General features: G+C 43.4%; 1 protein-coding gene across 19 annotated transcripts in view; it reads right to left on the bottom strand.

Moving 5' to 3' along the window:
- The window catches only part of nrxn3 (neurexin 3), a 1,403,890-nt gene that overhangs the window by 1,363,969 nt on the left and 16,138 nt on the right, over positions 1 to 23,783 (bottom strand). For 11 of the 19 annotated variants that reach the window (XM_033027583.1, XM_033027581.1, XM_033027575.1 and 8 more), the window contains exons 2-4: positions 18,431 to 18,448; positions 16,345 to 16,374; positions 15,512 to 15,523 (exon numbers count right to left, since the gene is read on the bottom strand). The exons of 2 other annotated variants lie outside the window; for them this stretch is intronic. In XM_033027583.1, the coding sequence (XP_032883474.1) occupies positions 15,512 to 15,523; positions 16,345 to 16,374; positions 18,431 to 18,448 (60 nt within the window). Of the gene's footprint in view, positions 1 to 15,511; positions 15,524 to 16,344; positions 16,375 to 18,430; positions 18,449 to 18,882; positions 18,889 to 23,783 lie in introns of those variants that run through there. 6 more of the 19 variants (XM_033027582.1, XM_033027591.1, XM_033027576.1 and 3 more) reach the window with 3 other exon arrangements.

Genomic DNA, 23,783 nt, shown 5'->3' on the forward strand with positions numbered 1-23,783 from the left:
CTCCCGCACCTATTGTCTATTGTCTATTGAATCTCCTCAAGCTGTGTCTACTCAATGCCAGCATTTATTTCAAGAGGGCTTGTATACAAAAACAGGGGCGTAATGCTGAGGCTCTATAAGGCGCTGGTCAGGCCGCATTTGGAATATTGTGAGCAATTTTTGGGCACCATATCTGAGGAAGGATGTGCTGGCCCTGGACACGGTTTACATGAATGATCCCAGGAACAAGGAGGTTAACCTATGATGAGCGATTGTCGGCACTGGGCCTGTACTCGCTGGAGTTTAGAAGAATGGGGGGGGGGGGGATCTCATTGAAACATACAGAATAGTGAAAGGCTTGGATAGCGTGGATGTGGAGAGGATGTTTCCATTAGCGGGAGAGTCTATGTCCAGAGGTCATAGCCTCAGAATTAAAGGACGCTCTTTTAGGAAGGAGACGAGGAGAAATTTATTTAGTGGTGAATCTGAGGAATTATTTGCCACAGAAGGCTGCAGAGGCCGTCAGTGGATATTTTTAAGGCAGTGATAGATAGATTCTGGATTAGTACAGGTGTCAGAGGTTATGGGGTGAAGGCAGAAAAATGGGGTTAGGAGGGAGCGATAGATCAGCCATGATTGAATGGTGGAGTAGACTTGATGGGCCGAATGGCCTAATTCTCCGATGAGAATTCAGCAAAATCCACTCTCGCTACTCCCCCCTGTGATTCCTCCTGCTACATTTTCCTTGATCTTCATTCCCTTTGTCCTAGTTTCACACCTTACACTTCCTTACCTCCTCCTTTGTCAGAGTGAGGCCCAGCGCAAATTGGAGGAACAGCACCTCATATTTCGCTTGGGCAGTTTACACCCCAGCGGTATGAACATTGACTTCTCTAACTTCAAGCAACCCTTGCTTTCCCTTTCTCTCCATCCCCTCCCCCTTCCTAGTTCTCCCACCAGTTGTACTGTCTCCGACTACATTTTATCTCTGTACCGCCCACTCCCCCCGACATCAGTCCCCTGATGGCAGCACCTCTGAAGAGATGGAATGGGTGACAATTCGGGTCGAGACCCTTCTTCCACTGGGTTGTCAGTCTGCAGGAGTTCTCTGGGGCAAACCTTAAGGTTCACAACCCCTTGATATGTAGAGGGATATCCTAGTCCCCATCCAAAAAAGAAAACCCCCTTTATCCCAAGCATGTAATTTAAGAAACAGTACATCAGCTATTTCAGGCTGACAAGATTCACATCTACAATATCAAGATTCCACATAAACATGTCCAAAAAAATCAACTTTAATAAAAAATTATATCTTCCTTTTACGAGTGCCAGCTTTAAAATTAATGTTGGCAGATGACGGGAGCAATGCTGGCATTATTATTTTACTAACAATGTTTCAATTATACTGTTTTAACATAATATTTCTCATGAGTTATTGTGCATCCAGATTAATTGTTTCAGACATTTGCCACTAGCTTGTTGTTTCTTTTATATCGCAGCAATCGTTTACAAAAGAGCACACAGCCAACCACTAATAGGCTGCTCCATTGAAATGCTTTGCCAAGATTTGAGAAACATGCTAGAAAATTGTGAATCTTTCCTCTTCAAGGCACCCCACACCCTAAAGGGGGAAGTTAACCCCGACTAAATATGCTCGACGTGTCAGCTGTTTCCAAACTGAAATAAGGCAGGCTATGAAAGAAAAATGCCTTTATTCTTGATAAATCATGCTGACATTGTGGCAAGCGTTGACCTTCACAGCCCCAGTTTAATGGCAGTACTTACTATAAGCAGTATCTGACATTTAAAACAAGATAATGCACAAGGCAACAATGAAAATCTGTTATACATCTTTAATTATTTAAGCTGTTTTATTTTCTAACATATATATTTTCATCACAACAAAATCACAGTGAAAAATAATTTGCCGTGGAATCAGGAAAATGACCATTTTGCTTCTTCACCCATCAAACCGCTTACAAAATAGGATACGTATGTCTTGGGGAAAACTGGGTTCACCAACACATGTCCAAGTAAATGTGTGGGAAGGAACTGCAGATGCTGGTTTAAACCGAAGATAGACACAAAAAAGCTGGAGTACCTCAGCGGGCCGGACACCGTCTCTGGAGAAATGGAATTGGTGACGTTATGGATCGAGACCCTTCTTCAGACTGGGAGTCGGGGGAAGGGAATGACAATGATAAAGAAAATGGGCCATTATTAGCTGTTTGTTAGGTGAGGCTATTGATTTCTCTAACTTCAAGTAACCCCTGCATTCGCTCTCTCTCCATCCCTCCCCAATCCAAGTCGTACCAGCTTCAAAGTCATCTTGTTGAGTCTCATTGTGTGTACTCATTCTCACATAACAAACAGCTAACAATGGCCTGATTCCTTTATCATCGTTACGTTTTTGCATATCTTTAATTCATTTGTCCCATATCTCCCCACATCACCGTCTATATCTCTCGTTCCCCTTTCCGTCAGTCTGAAGAAGGGTCTCGACCCAAAACGTCACCTATACCTTCTCTCCAGAGATGCTGCCTGACCCGCTGAGTTACTCCAGAGATGCTGCCTGACCCGCTGAGTCACTCCAGAGATACTGCCTGAAGGGCCTGTCCCACTTGGCTGTCATTTGCGCGCCATTTATGCAACCTCCAAAAATGTGGTCGACGCATTGTGATGCACGGGTAGCTTGTGGGTAGCGCAGGACGGACGCATGGAGAGGTGTGGAGGAGTGTGGAGATGCGCGCGGTATCGCGTGGTGCTCCAGGATTTCGTGCTGCACGAAATCCTCACGCGCCACCTGCGTGACGTGTGATGTATGCACGCTGATGCATTGGCGTCGCACGCTGATGCATTGGCGTCGCACGCTGGCGTCTCGACGTCTCACGTGTATCGCGTGGTGACGCATGGTTATGTCACCGTGCGTAAACATGCGTCGCCACGCGCCGCAGGGTATTCTAATGCCATCGCACACCAGACGGCATGATGACGCGTGATTTGCGCGTAACGACGCGTCAACCTATTTTACATATGGCGCGTAAATGAGGAGCAAATGACGGGCCCTTGACCCGTTGAGTTACTCCAGCTTCTTGTGTCTGTCTTCATGTCCGAGGAAACACAGCTTCTCACAAATAAGTAACTACCAAGTAACTACCAAGTTCATACAACTTCTGATTGCAATAACATTTAGACAGCTATGTAAATTGCCAAATCTGTGATCTGAAAATAGCTATGTCACAAAGTGTTCCACGCCCATTCAAGTACAATTGTAGGTCAATAAATTGATTTCCTGGAAAATCTACTCGTGTCCCTATGATTGAGTAACCGCATTAATAGCTGTTTGTACCAAAGAATAAGAAAATCCCCTCAATAAAAATGGAACCAACACTCGCTTGTCTTTCAATAAACAAACCAACTCTTCTGCGAAGCGAAAAACATTGAGGCAAAAGGATAGGAAACATGTTAAATTCTGAATTGATGAGAAAATTGTTTTCAATAGAATGCTGGCCCCTCATCTCAGTCAAACCAAGTGGAGAACTGGGTTCTGATTGAACACAGAGACTGAACGACAAGCTTTGCAGTGCGGAGTTGTGCATTGACGTGAGGTCTGGGCGCCATTAACCTTCGCAGGCACCTCATATCACACCGAGCTTCCAGAATGCAGGCAGGCTGCCCCCGGGACAACGTCCGAATTCCATTCCTGAGAACTGCCTCGACGCCGGAACAAATCAGAAGCAAACAATTTTCAGTGAGGTTTGATTAATATTAAACATAGAAAAATAGGTGCAAGAGTAGGCCATTCGGCCCATTGGGTTAGCTGATCACCTAAAATCAGTTCCCCGTTCCTGCTGTTTTCCCCATATCCCTTGATTCCATCAGCCCTAAGAGCTATATCTGAAGGGCCTGTCCCACTTGCCGATTTTTCGGTGACTGCCGGCATCAGTGACTGACGTATCAGGTCACCGAAAAATTTGCGGCGGTGACGTGGCGTGACGATGTGTTGACCCGCGGTGTTTTCTCAAGTGTCGTGACATTTTTTTGTCCCCGCTGGATTTTGAAAATGTTCCAAATGTTTTGGCGACCCTGATATAACGCCGGCAGTCACCAAAAAAAAACGGCAAGTGGGACAGGCCGTTAACTCCCTCCTGAAAACCAACAATGAATTGGCCTCCGCTGCCTTCTGTGGCAGAGAATTCCACAGATTCACAACTCTCCGGGTGAAAAAGTGTTTCCTCATTACTCGATTTCTCTCCCCTGTGTGGTTACAATGATGTATAATCAGGTGGCTTACATCCAACGGCTAGCGGTGATGGCCTTAAAGTATCAATGGATGTTAAGTTGTTTGAAGAAGTCCTTTGCAAAAATCAATAGAAAGGATTTTGCTTGGGCATCTTACAACCCAGCAGTGTGAACGTTGACTTCGACAATGTGGAAGACCTCCTTCGACTATGTTGAAGACTAGCTTCGACTAGCTATGACTAACTTCGGGAAAATTGGACACCGAATAGTGGAGTGAAGACGACCTCCTTTGATCTCTTTCGACCTCCCTTCGACTATGATGAAGACTTCCTTCGAGTACACTCGATTAATTACCATCAACATGCCAACCTACTACGACCTACTACGACCAAACCTACGAGTAAAAAAAGTATAGATTTTTCCCATGGCGACCTTTTTACACTCGCGGGCATTTTTTAACATGTTGAAAAAAACGCCGCGACCTAGCTGAGGCCTCGAGTACGCGGGGCCCACTCTCGAGCATGAAGGAGAGTTACGAAGACCTCCTACGACCTCGTGTCGACCATGCTGCAAGTATGAGTCGAGGGCAAACTCGCCAGAACTCGCGGATTAGGTCGCCCAAGTGGGACAGCCCCTTAAACAATACCAAACCCGTTGAGTTACTCCAGTACTTTGTGTCTATTTTCAAAAAAGATTGCCTTGTCAGTTCCCAATAAATATCACTTAAGTGCTCTCCCACTCTGTGAACTGGCAACTGCATTCTTTAAAACAATGTAAGTTTGATTACTACAGGAAGGTTATATGTTAAGAGATTTTTTTGGAAGTTTAGCTGTCTGTTCAATTAAATAACTGCCACCATCCTCCCTTAACTTCTGCATTTCTGTAACTATCTTTCCTGTCTTAAAGATGCTTCAAAATTATATTTCGAAAATCAGGTCTTCCGATGCCTGAGAGCCTTCATACACTATTCATTTGGCAAACAATGTTCACAGCGCTATTTATACACGTTTGGGTGTCAGTGGTTATGGGGAGAAGGCAGGAGAATGGGGTCAGGAGGGATCATAAGATATAGGAGCAGAATTAGACCATTCAGCCCATCAAGTCTACTCCGCCATTCAATCATGGCTGATCTATTTCTCCCTGCTAATCCCAATAGACAATAGGTGCAGGAGTAGGCCATTCGGCCCTTCGAGCCAGCACCGCCATTCAATGTGATCATGGCTGATCATCCCCAATCAGTACCCCGTTCCTACCTTCTCCCCATATCCCCTGACTCCACTATTTTTAAGAGCCCAATCTAGCTCTCTCTTGAAAGTATCCAGGGAACAGTCCTCCGCCGCCCTCTGAGGCAGAGAATTCCACACTCACAACTGTGAGAAAAAGTGTTTCCTCGTCTCTGTTCTAAATGGCTTACCCCTTATTCTTAAACTGTGGACCCTGGTTCTGGACTCCCCCAACATCGGGAACATGTTTCCTGCCTCTAGCGTGTCCTCCTGCCTTCTCCCCATAACCCCTGACACCCGTACTAATCAAGAATCTATCTATCTCTGCCTTAAATATATCCGCTGAACTGCCCTCCACAGCCTTCTGTGGCAAAGAATTCCACAGATTCACCACCCTCTGACTAAAGAAGATAGATCAGCCATGATTGAAAGGCGGAGTAGACTTGATGGGCTGAATGGCTTAATTCTGCTCCTATCACTTATGACCTTCTGACGATTTAGAATTTGAATAATAGGACTTAGAACAGCACAGCACTTAGAACATACCCTTTGACTCACAGTATCTGCACCAAATATATTGCCAAGATAAACTAATCTCATCGGTGTACATGTAATCCATATACCTCCATACCCTATCAAAATGCCTCAAAATCCCACCATCATATCTGCCTCCATCACCACCCGTGGTGACGCTATCCAAACACTCGACACGCATTTTTTCGGTGACTGCCGGCGACTGTCACAGTCATAAGTGGCTGTAAATTACTATCTAAATGGCATCAAGTAGGGAAAAGGGGAAGTACAACAGGATCTGGGGGTCCTTGTACATCAGTCTATGAAAGTAAGTATGCAGGTACAGCAGGCAGTGAAGAAAGCGAATGGCATGTTGGCCTTTATAACAAGAGGAATCGAATATAGGAGCAAAGAGGACCTTCTGCAGTTGTACAGAGCCCTAGTGAGACCACACCTGGAGTATTGCGTGCAGTTTTGGTCCCCTAATTTGAGGAAGGACATTCTTGCTATTGAGGGAATACAGCGTAGGTTTACAAGGTTAATTCCCGGGATGGCGGGACTGTCATATGCTGAGAGAATGGAGCAGCTGGGCTTGTACACTCTGGAGTTTAGAAGGATGAGAGGGGATCTCATTGAAACATATAAGATTGTTAAGGGCTTGGACACGCTAGGCAGGAAACATGTTCCCGATGTTGGGGGAGTCCAGAACCAGGGGCCACAGTTTAAGAATAAGGAATAAGCCATTTAGAACGGAGACGAGGAAACACTTTTTCTCACCCGGGTGGCACGGTGGTGCAGCGGTAGAGTAGCTGCCTTTTGCGGGTTCGATCCGGGTCCCAGAGATCCGGGTTCGATCCCGACTACGGGTGCTGTCTGTGCGGAGTTTGCACATTCTCCCCATGACCTGCGTGGGTTTTCTCCGAGATCTTCGGTTTCCTCCCGCACTCCAAAGACGTACAGGTTTGTAGGTTAATTGGCTTGGTGTAAATGCAAATTGTCCCTAGTGTGTGTAGGATAATGTTAGTGCGCGGGGATCGCTGGTCGGCACGGAGTCGGTGGGCCGAATGGCCCGTTTCCGCGTTGTATCTCCAAACTAAACTAAACTAAACTAATGTTGCAATCTGCCTTACCCCAATTTAGTAGCATGAACTGTGCTACTGTCCAAAGCAATAACTATGCGGCTGTGGGGGTCTTAAAGGTTGGTATAATGAGACTGCGTGCTCAATAGCGTGTCCGGAAAAGACAATGACATGGAACAACTTCATTTGAATGCACTTTGTGTCAACAACAGACATTCCCCAATTGCTAACATACGATTGCATGTCTTTGTCAAAAATGAAATAATAAAAGTGATAAAGACACAGTAGATAATTGTTAGACGTTAACATATATTCATTCAACCAAAGGTTTATGATTGGAAACTGAAAATCCATCGGAAGTGCGGATGATATAACATTGAATTATGCAACGGTATAAAATGGGCAGCAGTTAATCAGAAAAATGTTTTTAAGCTCCGCTGATTAGATTTCAGAAGTTCAGAAGTTATAGGAGCAGAGTTAGGCCATTCGGCCCATCAAGTCTACTCCACCATTCAATCATGGCTGATCCATCTTTCCCTCTCAACCCCATTCTCTCAACGGCCTTCTCCCCATAACCCCTGACACACTTACTAATCGGGAACCTTGCAATCTCCGCCTGAAAAATATCCATTGACTTGGCCTCCACAGCCGTCTGTGGCAATGAATTCCACAGATTCACCACCCTCTGACTAAAGAAATTCCTCCTCATCTCCTTTCTAAAGGTATCATCGGCAGTAAGTACAATGATATAGTTAACAGCAATCAGGTCATCAATTAGTAGTGTGGCACGGTGGCGTAGCAGAAGTGCTACTGCCTTACAGCGCCAGAGACCCCGGTTCGATCCTGACCACGGGTGCTGCCTCTACGGAGTTGGTAGGTTCTCCTCATGACCTGCGTGGGTTTTCTCCGAGATCTTCGGTTTCCTCCCACACTGCAAAGACGTACAGGTTTGTGGGTTAATTGGCATAAATGTAAATTGTTCCTAGTGTGTGTCGGATAGCGTTAATGTACGGTGACCGCTGGTCAGCGTGGACTCGGTGGGCCGAAGGACCTGTTTCCGCGCTGTATCTCAAAACGAAACCAACTAGACTACCACCCTTTCTATCTGTAACGCCACTATGAGGGAACTATGTGCCTGCACTCCTACATCTCTCTGCGTTCTGTACGTACTCATTTGTAAATACGTGCAGTCGGTGTAAAGAGAACATGGAGAAAACAATCCAAGAGGTTGGAACAACTTGGATTGTTTTCTCTGGAACGCCAGAGGTTGAAGGGAGACCTGATAGAAGTGTATAGACAATTATGAGAGGCACAGGGGGCAGAGGTTAAAGGTTAGAGGGGATGTTCTGGGCAAGTTTTTTTTTTACACAGACGTGGTGGGTGCCTGGAACACACTGCTGGTGGTGGAATATACGGGGATCGCTGGTCAGTGGTGGCGGATATACGGGGATCGCTGGTCAGCGCGCACTCAGTGGGCCCGAGGGCCCATTTCCGTGCTGTATCTCTAAACTAAACTAAAGAAATTCCTCCTCCTCTCCTTTCTAAAGGCACCTTCGACAGTAAGTACAATGATCTAGTTAACAGCAATCAGGGCATCAATTAGTACCATAAATTAGCCAGGTGCTTGCAGAGAGTCCAGAGGATTAAAGAAGAATGGAAATTAAAACCAGCTACACAATCTACATTCTATTATGCTCTCGTGGCATTTGCCCCAAGAGAGTGTGTACCGTGTGGGATCAGAACGCCTGAGAATAATGATAATTCTTATTTCTTCTTCCTCTTGTTCCTCTCTTGACACTACCTGTCCCACTTGCCGATTTTTTCGGCGACTGCCGCCATCATAGACTGACGTATCAGGTCACCGAAGGATTTATGGCGTGACGCGGGTGTGATGACGTATTGGGCGCGCAGTGTTTTTTTCAAGTGTCGCAACATTTTCTTTTTGTCGCCGCTGGATTTTGAAATGTTCAAAATCTTTTGGCGATCCTGATATGATGTCGGCAGTCGCCGAAAAAAATCGCCAAGTGGGACAGGCCCTTAATTGATCTTGGTTCATTTTCTGCTCCACTGCCATTAGAACATGCCCGGTGGAAGGTACAAGATTAAAACACAAAATCATAAGAGCTTCATTTAGTCTGAAATATTTTTGTGCGCAAATATAAGCAGAGTCTCTGATTCAGAAAAACTTATCAAAGCAGGGAATTAAGTTAATTGAGCGGAATCAACCGAAAACTGTGCATTGTGCATTATTATTATAACGCACATGACATTTTCAACGCCTTGGAACTGTACCTTTTGTCTGGTGGCAGACCAACTTCCCTCCGCGATAATGTTCTCAAGGGATTAGACAGGCTAGATGCAGGAAAAACGTTCCCCATGTTGGGGGGTCCAGAGCCAGGGATCGCACAGTTTAAGAATAAGGGGTAGGCCATTTCGGACTGACATGAGGAAAAACTTTTTCACCCAGAGAGTTGTGAATCTGTGGAATTCTCTGCCACAGAAGGCAGTGGAGGCCTGTTCACTGGATGTTTTCAAGAGAGAGTTAGATTTAGCTCTGAGGGCTAATGGAATGAAGGGATAAAGCAGGAACGGGTTACTAATTCTGAATGATCAGCCATGATCATATTGAATGGCGGTGCAGGCTCGAAGGGCCGAATGGCCTACTCCTGCACCTATTTTATATGTTTCTATCATATCGTAGCTGTACCATCTTTTTCATGATTTATTCCACAGCAGGTTATTCGTCCAGGAAGTAAGAAGATCACGTAATCTGGGGACAACCCTCAGAGGGCGGTGGAGGCCGGTTCTCCGGATACTTTCAAGAGAGAGCTAGATAGGGCTCTGAAAGATAGCGGAGTCAGGGGATATGGGGAGAAAGCAGGAACGTGGTACTGATTGTGGATGATCAGCCATGATCACATTGAATGGCGGTGCTGGGTCAAAGGGCCGAATGGCCTAATCCTGCACCTATTGTCTGTTGTTCATTGTAATCAGCTGGAACTGAATAGAAAGTGCTCCAAAGTGCAACAGGTAGTGGAAACAAGGAACTGCAGATGCAGGTTTATATCAAAGATAGACACAAAAAGCTGGAGTAACTCTGCGGTTCAGACAGCATCTCTGGAGAAAAAGGATGGGTGACATTTGGGGTTTTGGTTCTAGTCTGAAGAAGGGTCCCGACCCGAAACATCACCCATCCGTTTTTTCTCCAGAGAGGCTGCCTGACCCCCTGAATTACTTCCGCACTTCATGTCTATCTTTGGCGACAAGCATTCCGCCACCTACACATTCACAAAGTAATAGGTTGAAACAAATCTGTCACTTGCCGACTGTGAAGTTCTTTTCCCATGTCATTGCAACAATTTCTCACAGTCACGGTGGCGCAGCGGTAGAGTTGCTGCCTTGCAGCGAATGCAGCGCCGGAGACCCGGGTTCGATCCCAATCATAGGTGCTGTCTGTATGGAGTTTGCACGTTCTCCCCGTGACCTACGTGGGTTTTCTCCGAGATCTTCGGTTTCCTCCCACATTCCAAATACGACAGGTTTGTAGGTTAGTGGGCTTGGTCCAAATTCCAATATAGTCCCTGGTGGACTCTTTGGAAGTGATGATCACAACGTACAAGGTACAATTCTCACAATGTCTTTTAAAAGACATTTGGACAGGTAGATGAATAGTATACGTTTAGAATAATATGGGCCCAACTCAGGCAGGTGAGACTAGTTTGGATGGGGCATGTTGGTCGGCGTGGGCGAGCTGGGCCGAAGGACTGAAGAAGGGTCACGACCCGAAACGTCACCCATTCCTTTCCTCCAGAGATGCTGCCTGACCCACTGAGTTACTCCAGCATTTTGTGCTTATCTTGGGCCGAAGAGGCTGGATCATGACTCTAACTCTAGCCACCATAATGAATCACTGTCAAATAAATCAGGCAGGCCGCCTCGTTCGACAGAGAGATTGCTTCGGCCGTGAGATCTCAACCCATTTGCATCCCTTTTTCCGAGCCCTCTGCCTTCCCTGGAAGACATCTCCAGCTCTCGGCACCTCTGCAATTCCAGGAAAATAATCAAAGACCCCTCCCACCCTGGACAGTTCCTGTTCAACCTCCTGCCCTCTGGTACGCGGTACAGGTGCATCAAAAGCCGGAGAAACCGACTCAAGAAAGGTTGTGCGGCAGACCTCTGAAACTATTAACATTGTGGGAGTTAGTTCGGAAACAAGAATGCCCATATGCAAGGGGTTCGCAACCTGGGGACCTGCTGCGTTCGTCGATCAGCTGGAACAGAACGGAAAGTGCAGGAGGAAATACACGAGAAGACTATACAGAAGCGGGGAGGTGTTTCGGGGAGTAGGCTTGGAGTCACAAACAGTGCAGATACACAAGAGGACACAAAGTGCAGGAGCAACTCAGGAGGTCGGGCAGCATCTCTGGACAACATGGATGGGTGCACCCGAGACCCGGGTTCCATCCCGGCTACGACTGCCTGTGCGGAGTTTGTACGTTCTCCCCGTGACCACGTAGGTTTTCTGCGAGATCTTCGATTTCCTCCCACACTCCAAAGACGAGCAGGTTTGTAGGTTAATTGGCTTGGTATAATTGTAAATTGTCCCTAATGTGTGCAGGATAATGTAAGTGTTCGGGGATCGCTGGTCGGTGCGGACTTGGTGGGTCGAAGCGCCTGTTTCTGCACTGTATCTCTAAACTAAACTAAACTTAGATGACGTTTCGGGTCAAGAATCTTCCTCTGACTGAAAAATGTGATCAGCCGTGATCATATTGAATGGCAGTGCTGTCTTGGCTCGACGGGCCGAATGGCCTACTCCTATTTTCTATGAAAAAAACAGAAGGTATGCCTCTGTGACTCTAAATTTCCATTATGTTTGACAGCACCAAGGTCAGCTGACACTGACAGCAAATTGATGAAAGGAGAATATTACTTGCTAGAGGCAAAGATTGATAATCATTGGAATAATATATCAGCCGGCCCAAGAAGTCAATAGTGGAAATGGGAAGGAAAAGTGAAAATATTTTCAATAGATTCACATAATTACGGATCAAAAAATTTTAAAAGCAAGCCAAACACATTTGCTGGTCTGATGTATAAACTAAGCTGGACTTCTACAGGTGTGCAGTAGAGAGCATATCGACTGGTTGCATCACGGCCTGGTTCGGCAAACATGAACGCCCAGGAGCAAAGAAGACTACAAGTAGTTATGAACGCTGCCCAGTCCATCAGGGGAACTGACCTCCCCACCATCGAAGGAATCCACAGTAGTTACTGCCCCCAAAAGGCAGCCAGCATCATCAGAGACCCACACCACCCTGGCCACACACTCATTTCACCCCTGCCATCGGGAAGAAGGTACAGGAGCCTGAAAACTGTAACGTCCAGGTTCAGGAACAGCTACTTCCCTACAGCCGTTAGGCTATTAAACACTACAACCTCAAATAAGCTCTGAACTACAATAGACTATTATTATTATCATTGCACCATTATTGTTGGTTTGTATTTTAAGTGTGTATGTACATACACATGAATATATATATATATATATACACACACACACATATATATATATATGTGTGTGTGCGTGTGCGCGCATGTGTGCGTGTGTGTGAGTATGTGTATACTGTATATACACACTGAACATTTCTATCTCATTTATTATATTGTTTACAGTGTACTATGTATACATATTCTGTCGTGCTGTTGCAGGTAAGAATTTCATTGTTCTCTCTGGGACATATGACAATAAAACGCTCTTGACTCTTGAAAATGCCTTCCTGTGAAACACTAAAAGGCCTGTCCCACTGTACGAGGTAATTCAAGAGTTCTCCCGAGTTTTCCCCTGATTCGAACTCGGAGAATGTCCGTAGCAGTTCCGTAGGAGTTCGTGGATGTCCCGTAGCGGCTCGTACGAGTAAAAAGTAACCATTTTTTTCTTCACGAGTATTTTTTTACTCGTGGACATGTTTTGCAGTGTTGAAAAAACGTCACGAGTTTACCGGATTTCCCGAGTACCTACCGTTAACATTACGAGCCGTTACGAGACATGCATGAACTCCTACAGACCCGCTACGGTCATTCTCCAAGTTCGAATCAGGGGAAAACTCGGGAGAACTCTTGAATTACCTCGTACAGTTGGACAGGCCCTTAAGACACAACCCACGGCAAAACTTTAATACGAGGCAATGTACAATAACGGAGCACATGGGTTAGCAACCTTAAACAGATTTATCATATTGATATAGCACAGAGCACGTCAATAAATAAGTGTGACCAAGGTTGAATATGAGAATCATATTCATTAAGTGACTTCACTCAAAGGTAAAACGTTCAAATTGTTTTTGTTTTTTGCTTCGTACTTTTGCCGCAATCCTTCATCATCCAGGCTCAATGGAACATTCCTCCCACTTCAGTCCCTCAGCAAAATGTCTTAAAAAATACAGTCAAGGGCTAGTCCCACTTAGGCGATTTTTTTGGGCGACTACAGACGATTGCCGCAAAATTTTCAACTTGTTGAAAAAATGTTGCCGACAGTGGCGACAATCTTTGGTGCCATGGGTCGCCGTAGGTGCTGTCGTAGATTGTCGCCAGGTGCCGTAGGTGAATTCCATTAAAACTAGTCCCTGGCAGTCGCCTAGCTAGAGAGTCGCCCAAGTGGGATAGGCCCTTTCATGCAAGAGCTATTTCAAGAGCAGACACACAGTTGAGATCTCCTCAGGCTGTTACAAATCTTCATTTCTTATTCATGACATTATGTGAAAACCTCAGAAGTTTTTTTCTTTTTAAACAACCAAGGTGCTAATTGTTTGCTATGGAGTCAGTCAGAACAAGTGAATATAAAGAAATGGTCATTGGAACATAAAAGGCCAGAGGTCTATTGTTGATATTTCCAGGTAGTATTACAAAAAAACACCACGTGTGACATTACGTCACCTGATCCCATTAATGTTTTAATAGCTATCAGATGACTGCTACTAATGAAAATATCCCATCTAATTGCTTTGAAATGACACTGTGGGAGATTTCTATGGGTATGATTCATACACGCCACGTGATCTGTTTTCTATTTCAACATTTACTGCAACAAATATGTTTATTTAATGAAATAAAGGGGAAGCATCCCATTAGAAGAAAAGTTTTTGTTAATAGCAAGCACCAAGTCTTATGAATGTAAAATCTCAACGAAGTGAAATTCAGTTTCAACCGTACACAATGGGACTCAGTAGGTAGAATGCTGTTGTACACTCTGCCAAGTTCTTCATTACATTGCAGTGTGTGTTGTTTGGTATCATTAACCGTTCTTCACCAGAGTATTCGGTTAAACGGCATTTGATAGCATTTGCGTGTTTTTTTTAATCTTTAGCACAGTTCGTTCTTATATTGTAATCATACAAAAAAATGTCAGGCAATATCTGGTAAACCATAGAAAAAAACGTCTCTAAAATAATTGTGAAGGCAGTAACAGAAAAATTGACGCAACACCCACAGCGAACACATGCATCTTTACTTCAGACGTTTATAAAAAAAAGAACGGTGCAACATAATGTTGGAAAAGCTAATTAGAGAGCAGACGGAGACTGCAAACATGAAACCATTTATCAAAAAGCTGTCAGCTTATTCCTGAAACCAGACTGAAAATAAAATGAATGACACAGTGGGAAAATTGTAGCAGCTTTTTTTTACCCCTGATCTATTGATAGTAAGATGAAGTCATTTTGTGTCAAGTATTCACATTTGTAGAACGCAAAGACAGCATGAAAATAAAAAAAACATGGACTGCGTCATTCAACTCTTCATCTGCCAATCAATATTGAATATCTGACCAATCCTTGAAATAGGTTTACATTTATATACAATTAAAAATTCAGTGTAACACAAATCTCTTGATGTACTTGTAGGAGTTTATTTTTGTTGTTCAGCTCGAAAATCTGGATTAATAGACTTAATCAACTCCCATCACTGTTTAATTGACACAGACTGGTTCTCAAACCATGAAATCAGCTCAAATAATTCCCACTGACTGTGGAATTTTCCTTGCCTTGTATTTACAGTGGGTCTCCTCCACAAAACATACCTTGAACATGCAGAGGAGTTTAAGAATACGATTCGTTGAATTACTTTGCAGTCAGACCAGCGATTGTAATTTTAATCCAACACAAGATTTTCACAGTATGTATTAAAAAAAAATCAAACTTGGAAATTCTAGACAACAATTTTCTTCCATGCAATGCAACATCGAACTCATGTCAAGAATGGAGCAGTGCTTCTCCAACTCACTGGCATTTGCAGTACTTTGACAATTATGTTAAGGTTAAAAAAAAACAATATAATACATTTCTATAACCAACATTTATCAGGTCAAAGCCTGATAGCCATTTCAGCTCAAGCTGTGGTACCGCATTCACAGTTCAACAATCTTTATATAAAATAAACTCTTCGTAACAAGCAGTAAATATATAAACCCAACTCTACCTTTACTTCTACCTACAGAAATGAAGATTGGATCCAAGTAAGCATGAAATCCATCATTGAGGGGGCAATGAAGAAGGGGAAGGATAACAAATTAGGAACACGTCAACACATCACACACTACAAAACACAACAGAATAATAACTGTGAATTATTGCAGGTTTCTGCAGTAATGCACTAAAATCTGTTGACGATCAGACAAAATCACATACAAATGCAGCGTGTTAAACAAAATATAAACATACATGCAATGGCAAAGCCAAAGAGCAAAAAAATAACTTTATGCAGTTTATGCAGTTCTGGTTATCAATGGTTATCAATGTGAAAATATCAGGCATTATTTCCACCCATTGATAGCTTCAGTGGTTATTGCTGGATTTTTTTTTTAATTGCGTTTTTGGGGCCATGCAATGTTGAAAATATGAATCTGTGCATACACAAATATGAATCTGTGCATACACAAATATGAATCTGTGCATACACAAATATGAATCTGTGCATACACAAATATGAATCTGTGCATACACAAATATGAATCTGTGCATACACAAATATGAATCTGTGCATACCTGACGTCGCATTTAAATTTTTTTTTAAAAGCATTCTGAATATCAGGTGTTGGCCCTTATGATTGCAATCACACTTCAAGACAGCCGCCTGAATCATCCACCCGCCATTCAACACTAAACAGGTTGCAGTAATAGAAAGCCTCGAAATAGCAAATGCATGAAACAGAAACTCATCCCGCACTGCATTGCTACTCAAAAAATAGCAGCATGGGGAGGGGTTTAAAAGGAAGTTAAATAGGAGCAGAAAGAATGGGAAAGATAGCATACCTTGCTCGCCCATCATCAGATGCGAGAAACCTTTGAAGAGGAAGAATTGCAGTCAAAGAAATGCACAGAGCTTGGTCCAATACCGGTCGGTGTTGTGATTTCACATACTTAAGGCTAAGTATGTTATCAAACACACGCAAAGCTTTTTTTTTTAACCGTGAGTGAAAAAGCTTGCCTCATTAAAGAACTGGATCAGAGTGAACTGATTCCAGACGAGTCAAATGAGTCACCTATTGTGCCTCCGAAATTGTACAAACAGCTTAAAAAAACCGACAGAGGTTGAAAACGTTTAGGTCACAGTCCAGGTTTGGCTAAAGCGCAATGTGTTTGTTTCGTATGTTTTAAATATTTTAAACCTTTATCTGTAACTTTTAAGCATTTTAAAGTTAGAGTTTTCAATTAGTTATCTTGTGCAATTAGTTATCTTCTCACACAGAGGGTGGTGGGTGTACGGAACAAGCTGCCAGAGGAGGCCGGGTCCATCCCATTGTTTAAGAAGCAGTTGGACAGGTACATGGATGGGACAGGTTCGGAGGGATATGGACCAAACGCAGGCAGGTGGGACTAGTGTAGCTGGGACATGTTGGCCGGTGTGGGCAAGTTAGGCCGAAGGGCCTGTTTCCACACTGTATCACTCTATGACTCCATGACTCAATCAGTTACAATTTCAGCCATATATTATCGTTTGGCACATTAAGGGGTCATCAATAAATATTAGCTAATTGTTTGTTATGGGGAATTAAGCAAGGAATCCCAGATGATAGTGTAACCGTGGCTATTTTTCCTCTTGGCAGCAGAAGATACACCATGCACAAATTCCTGGTGTACAGTGTATATAATTTAAAAAGTGTAAAGCTATTTCTGAAATAGGTTCATTTATTAACAGTGGCAAAGAATATATTAGTTTTGGGACAGTGGAAGAATTGTGGGCACGAAAAAAATATATAAATCAAGTGATTACATTGTTCTTTGTAAAGTTTAGGTCAATTACTGAATATAGTTTAACTCAGCAATTCCTCTTGGTGAAACTGTTACCAATGTTTTTTAATGGTTTATGTCAGTAACCTTTGAGTTAGTGACCATGAATCTTTTTCTTCCCACAGTAGAACAATGTGCTATCTACAACGTCACCACCTACCAGAGTAGCCCGTCTTATTTCAACTATTAATTACATGTGTGTATGTAAACTGTTCCTTATTATTATATCAACTATTAATCCCATATATCTATACAGGTGCTTCTTTAGATATCAATCGACCTTGCATATAAATAACTATCTTTAGTTAGTTAATTAGTTAGTTAATAAAATGTATTTAATTATTACTTCAACTATTAATTCAATTTATCTGCTGTATATCTATATATCTATAAATTTGTGCTTCTTTGGACATCAACTGACCTTCCATATATAACTATCAATAGTTACTTGTTTAAGAAAGAACTGCAGATGCTGGAAAAATCGAAGGTAGACAAAAATGCTGGAGAAACTCAGCGGATGAGGCAGCATCTACGGAGCCAAGGAATGGGCGATGTTTCGGGTCAAGACTAATTCAGTCTGAAGAAGGGTCTCGACCTGAAACGTCGCCTGTTCCTTCGCTCCATAGTTGCTGCCTCACCTGTTCAGTTTCTCCAGCATTTTTGTCTACCTATCATTAGTTACTTAATTAGTTAGTTAATAAAATGTATTTAATAATCACCAACTAGTAATTCCATATATCTATAGATGTGCTTCTTTAGACACCAACTGACCTTCCATATAGATAACTATCATTAGTTAGTTAATTACTTCATTTATTTAATCTTATAAATTAAAAAAATGTATTTAATTATTATTTCAACAAATAATTTTTATAATTTTATATAAATCTATACAGGTATCCTCCTTTAGAAATCAACTGTCCTTCCATATAAATAACTATCATGCTGCATTAATTAATGTTGCGCCATGAAAGAGGAATGGACACTTTGCAATACTTTATTTTTTTCCCCCGTTCTCAGTATTTTAATTACTTTTTTTACAGTGAATGAAAAGACCGACTACATTCAGCGAGTTAGGCGCGGATTAACCGGTGAAAAAGGGCCTCACCTGGTACACGGTTGACTTCTGAAAGCAGAAACGTCGAGAAAGGAAAGAAGCAGATGTTAGACACACCGATAGCACTTGTCTTTGCATGGAATGGCATCATGCACAAGATCAAAAGGACCATGCCTATAAACATGCAAGTGATAGACACTGTGCATGTGTGAATTTACCAAAGAGAAACCTCACATTTCATCATCTGTCCTGGCAGCTGGAATCAGATAGTTTTTTTAAAAGAACATTTTAATCAAGAAAACTACTCGACTATAATGAAGAATATCGCAAAGAAATATTCTTGAGTCATTGTGCTGACTAAATTGTTTCTTTCTACAAAAGGATGCTCCAGTAAATTTTTTTAGCATGGCGAACAATGCTTATCCGAAAAGAATATTAAAAAATTTACTGCCGATTGTAGAACTGACAATACCAAAACACCATTGTGTGGCTTGCTAAATCACCTTCATTGCAGATACAGTTTTTGAAAATCAGAATCACACTTTATTCGCCAAGTATGTTTTACAACGTACGAGGAATTTCATTGGAAAATGCAAACAATTTTCATATCGGAAGGACTTCTTCGCTTTTCCTTCTGAGAAAACAGCAAGCTCTCATTGATCATGTACAAAAATGCCCTTAAACCTTAAACGTTTGCTCCGTATTTTCAGGTTGCTAGTCCCACCTGCCAAAAATACCACCCTATCTGCTGTTCTGTTTGTTGAAACATAAATTATTATTAAGGGTTTGGACACGATAGAGGCAGGAAAATTGTTCCCAACATTGGGGGAGTCCAGAACCAGGGGCCACAGTTTAAGAATAAGGAGTAAGCCATTTAGAACGGAGGCGAGGAAACATTTTTTCACACAGAGAGTGGTGAGTCTGTGGAATTCTCTGCCTCAGAGGGCGTTGGAGGCCGGTTCTCTGGATGTTTTCAAGAGAGAGCTGGATAGGGCACTTCAATATAGCGGAGTCAGGCGATATGGGGAGAAGGCAGGAACGGGGTACTGATTGGGGATGATCAGCCATGATAACATTGAATGGCGGTGCTGGCTCGAAGGGCCGAATGGCCTACTCCTGCACCTATTGTCTATTGTCGGAAATCAAGAAAATATACCTCAAGACTCAACATTTTTGCAAAATAGAAGCAAGCCATTTGCCCATTGAGTTCATGTTGACTATTACGCACGCACTTACTTCAAGTTAACAGTTATTCCTTTAGTTTTAGAACTTTTCCTCACGATCCCAGAAACTTTGTTTTCGAAGAACTCTGTCCAAGCTAAGAGAGCAAGTAGCCTTATCAATTGAAGGAAAAGAATGACATGGCAACGTTGCAGGAAACACCAGTGTGCGGCACGGTGGCGCAGCGGTAGAGTTACTGCCTTACAGCGCCAGAGACCCAGGTTCATTTCTGACTATGGGTGCTGTCTGTACGGAGTTTGTACGTTCTCCCCGTGACCTGCGTGGGGTTTTTCCCGGGTGCTCTGGTTTCCTCCCGCACTCCACGGGGGATACAGGTTTTTAGGCTAATTGGCTTGGTGAAAATGTAAACTGTCCGCTAGTGTGTCCCTAGTGACAAGTCTCTCTTCCCTTGTGTGTGTAGGATAGTGTTAGTGTGCGGGGATCGCTGGTCGGTGCGGGCTCGGTGGACAAAGGCAGAGGCCAAATATGCACAAAGTCCAGAAATGATCCCAAGAATGCATAGATAGAAAATAGAGGCAGCGAAACAGAAAACCAAAGCAACAATAGTGGAGACCTAATGCAAAGTATTCTTACATTAATTGCACAAATGAAAATGCTTCGAAAGGAACTGCAGATTCTGGTTTATACTGAAGATAGACACAAATTGCTGGACTAACAGCGCATCAGGCAGCATCTCTGGAGACAGGTTTCCTAAGTTTGATCCTGATTGTTCTGAGTTTAAGTATTTGCACACAGTTAAGTTGGCAGAATGGCTGACGTAATTGCCTAAGAGCTTCTGCCCCAGGATTTCTGCTCACTATCTTACAACGAGGAGCAAATATAGACTAAACAAAAGGAAAGCTACATTTAATGTTGTTAGCTACATGTAGAAATAGTGTTTCCAAAAGTTAGGATTTAATTATATGTTAAGAGTGGATAGAGCGGATGTGGAGAGGATGTTTCCACTAGTGGGAGAGTCAAAGACCAGAGGTCACAGCTCAGAATTAAAGGACGTTCCTTTAAGAAGGAGAATTTCTTTAGTCAGAGGTTGGTGAATCTGTTAATCCTGGCTGAAACCGAGCAGCCATAGTACCCAAACTTTAATCAGGACTCATGTATTGCTAGGCCATTATGGTTAAGTTTGGTGTGCTCTGTAGAAATGGGACAACCTTCTGAATGGTGCCAGCAAGTCTGGCGCCCAGATCAGTGTTGCATATTCAATTGACAGATGGATGGGATTTTTGCAGAAGACATCCTAGGAAATGTAAAATGCATGAGGTTAATTGGATAAATTCAAACTAAGTGTTGATTGGTTGAAATGTTAAGCTGTCTGGTTTGTTTGAATCCCAGGGTAAATGTTGCATTATTCCAGGTTCTGTTAGCGCCTTCAGGAAGCTTCACCTGCAACAATGTAAAAAGTATCTGTAATTGGCCTGTGTACCTGTCAGTAATGTTTTATTGTAATTTGTTATACTTGATTGAATTGTAAATGTACCACCCCTCTGTAGTTCGGCCCCTCAAGGTTATCCCAGGAAAGGCAGCCCCCACGAGGTCCGTTGTCGACCTTCTGGAAGAGCGCTGGGGACTGCGTGACCTTTTGGAATGTCTCTGCTTGCACGAGGCTAAAAGGCTTGGCCAGGCGGATACAAGGATCGAACCTGCAGTGGTTTAGGTATCGTATAGGGTAATTTGTTGTGCTATCCAAAAAAAAAGATTAGTTGTTCCAGTGCTTGAATCAGTGGTTTATTGACTGACCTAGACTGGGGAGAAGCTTAGGAAGAGCTTATTTACAAATCTGTGGAATTCTTTGCCGCAGAAGGCTGTGGAGGCCAAGTCAATGGATATTTTCACAGCAATGAAGGAAAGATTCTTGATTAGTACGGGTGCCAGAGTTTACAGGGAGAAGGCAGGAGAATGGGGTCAGGAGGGAGAGATAGATCAGCCATGATTGAATGGTGGGGTAGACTTGATGGGCCGAATGGCATAATCCTGCTCCTATCGCTTATGAGTGGATATATTTCAGTTACGACTGGTGGAAAGAAGATTGAGGTTCGTGTAAGAAGGATATCAAATTAGTTAACCGAGTTGAAGGAAAGTTTAGCTAATAAACGAAAAAAGTGACAAATGAGGAAAGTGATCCTTGGGGACACTGCAGAACAGAAATAAATTGATAAATGGAGTCTGTTTCAGGAGATGATCACAGAGCCGCAGTGGTATTGCAAGATTTAATGCGACCATGCACGGGAACCTGATGGCAATGGAAGACAGATTGGTACCACAACACATACTGATCTGTACTCATTAACTAACTGGAGGAAGAGCAGGTAGATTTATAATGTGGATACATTTTAGACTGGGTACATTAATAAAGAGCACGGAACATGTCCGTCATGTGAGCGTGCCCATTGTCTGAAGAAGGGTCTCGACCCGAAACGTCGCCCATTCCTTCTCTCTGCCTGCCCCGCTGAGTCACTCCAGCTCTTTGTGTCTATGCCCATTGTCAATGATGGAGAAGCAGTGAGAGGATTTACACAGAAACAAAGAAAATAGGTGCAGGAGTAAGCCATTCGGCCCTTCCAGTCAGTCAATATGATCAAGGCTGATCATCGAAAATCACTACCCCGTTCCGGCTTTTTCCCCTATATCCCTTGATTCCGTTAGCCCTAAAAGCTAAATCTAACTCTCTCTTCTGTGGCAGAGAATTCCACACAACTCTCTGAGTGAAAAAGGTTTTCCTCATCTCAGTCCTAAATGGCCTACCCCTTATTCTGACACTGTGACCTCTGGTTCTGGACTTCCTCAAAATGGGGTTTTATTATTGACCAGCAAAAATATTTTACCAAGTGGGGCTCCTTGCTGTAATGTAATGCTGAATGACCAATGTCCTTCAGAAGCCTCTGGAGTTACCTATGCCTGCATTCCCCGGGAGAAATCTGCCATTAACTCTCCCATTATTGTTTCATGGACCAGTTGTAGAGTTGCTTCCTTACAGTGCCAGGGTCCCGGGTTCGATCCAGACTACAGGTGCTTGTCTGTAATGAATTTGTACGTTCTTCCCCGTGACCTCCGATGGTTTTCTCCGAGATCTTCGGTTTCCTCCCACAGTCCCAACGACGTCCAGGTTTGTGGACGAATTGGATTTGGTATAAATGTAGAATTGTCCCTAGCGCGTGCGGGGAAGTGCGGGGATCGCTAGTCGGCGCGGACTCGGTAGGGCCGACGGGGCCTGTTACCGCGCTGCATCTCTAAACCAAACTAAACTCAGGCTCATTCTGAAAACACGCTCCTCAGGAGCTGAAAGAGTGCAGGTTTGCGTTGCAGTGTCACACTTCAAGTGCTATTTCCAGACATCAGGTCTGGGAGGAATGATGTGTGGGGAAAATCAACGGCAAAGAGTCAGTGTGTTCAAAAAGGAATGCAGCACAACAGGGAGACAGCTACGTAACACTGTTTTGAGCCAAATGCATTTCACAATTAGAGTGCAGGAGGCTGAGGGGTAATCATAAGGTCATAAGTCATAAGGAATAGGAGTAGAATTAGGCCATTCGGCCCATCAAGTCTACTCCACCATTCAATCATGGCTGATCTATCTCTCCCTCCTAACCCCATTCTCCTGCCTTCTCCCCAACACCTGTACTAATCAAGAATCTATACCTATCTCTGCCTTAAAAATATCCACTGACTTGGCCTCCACAGCCTTCTGCGGCAAAGAATTCCACAGGTTCACCACCCTCTGACTAAATCAATTGGAGTGCAGGAGGCTGAGAGATGTATAAAATCATGAGGGGAATAAATAAGGTGAATGCATAGTCTTTTTCCTCGGGTAGGGCAATCAAGAACAAAAAGGGTATAATGTGCAGGAAAGAACTGCAGATGCTGGTTTAAATCGAAGGTAGACACAAAATGCTGGAGTAACTTAGCGGGTCAGGCAGCATCTCTGAGGAGAAGGAATGGGTCTGAAGCCTGAAGTCTGAAGAAGGGTCTCGACCCGAAGGTCACCTATTTCTTCTCACCAGCGATGCTGCCTGTCCCGCTGAGTTACTCCAGCATTATGTGTCTCCAAAAAGGGCATACATTGGTTTAAGGTGATAGGGGAACGATTTAATAGAAAACTGAGGAATTTGGGGCAGAGATAGATAGATTCTTGATTGGTTTGGGTGTCCGGGGTTATGGAGAGAGATAG

Source organism: Amblyraja radiata, chromosome 9, assembly GCF_010909765.2.
Source record: "Amblyraja radiata isolate CabotCenter1 chromosome 9, sAmbRad1.1.pri, whole genome shotgun sequence".
Lineage (NCBI taxonomy): Eukaryota > Metazoa > Chordata > Chondrichthyes > Rajiformes > Rajidae > Amblyraja > Amblyraja radiata.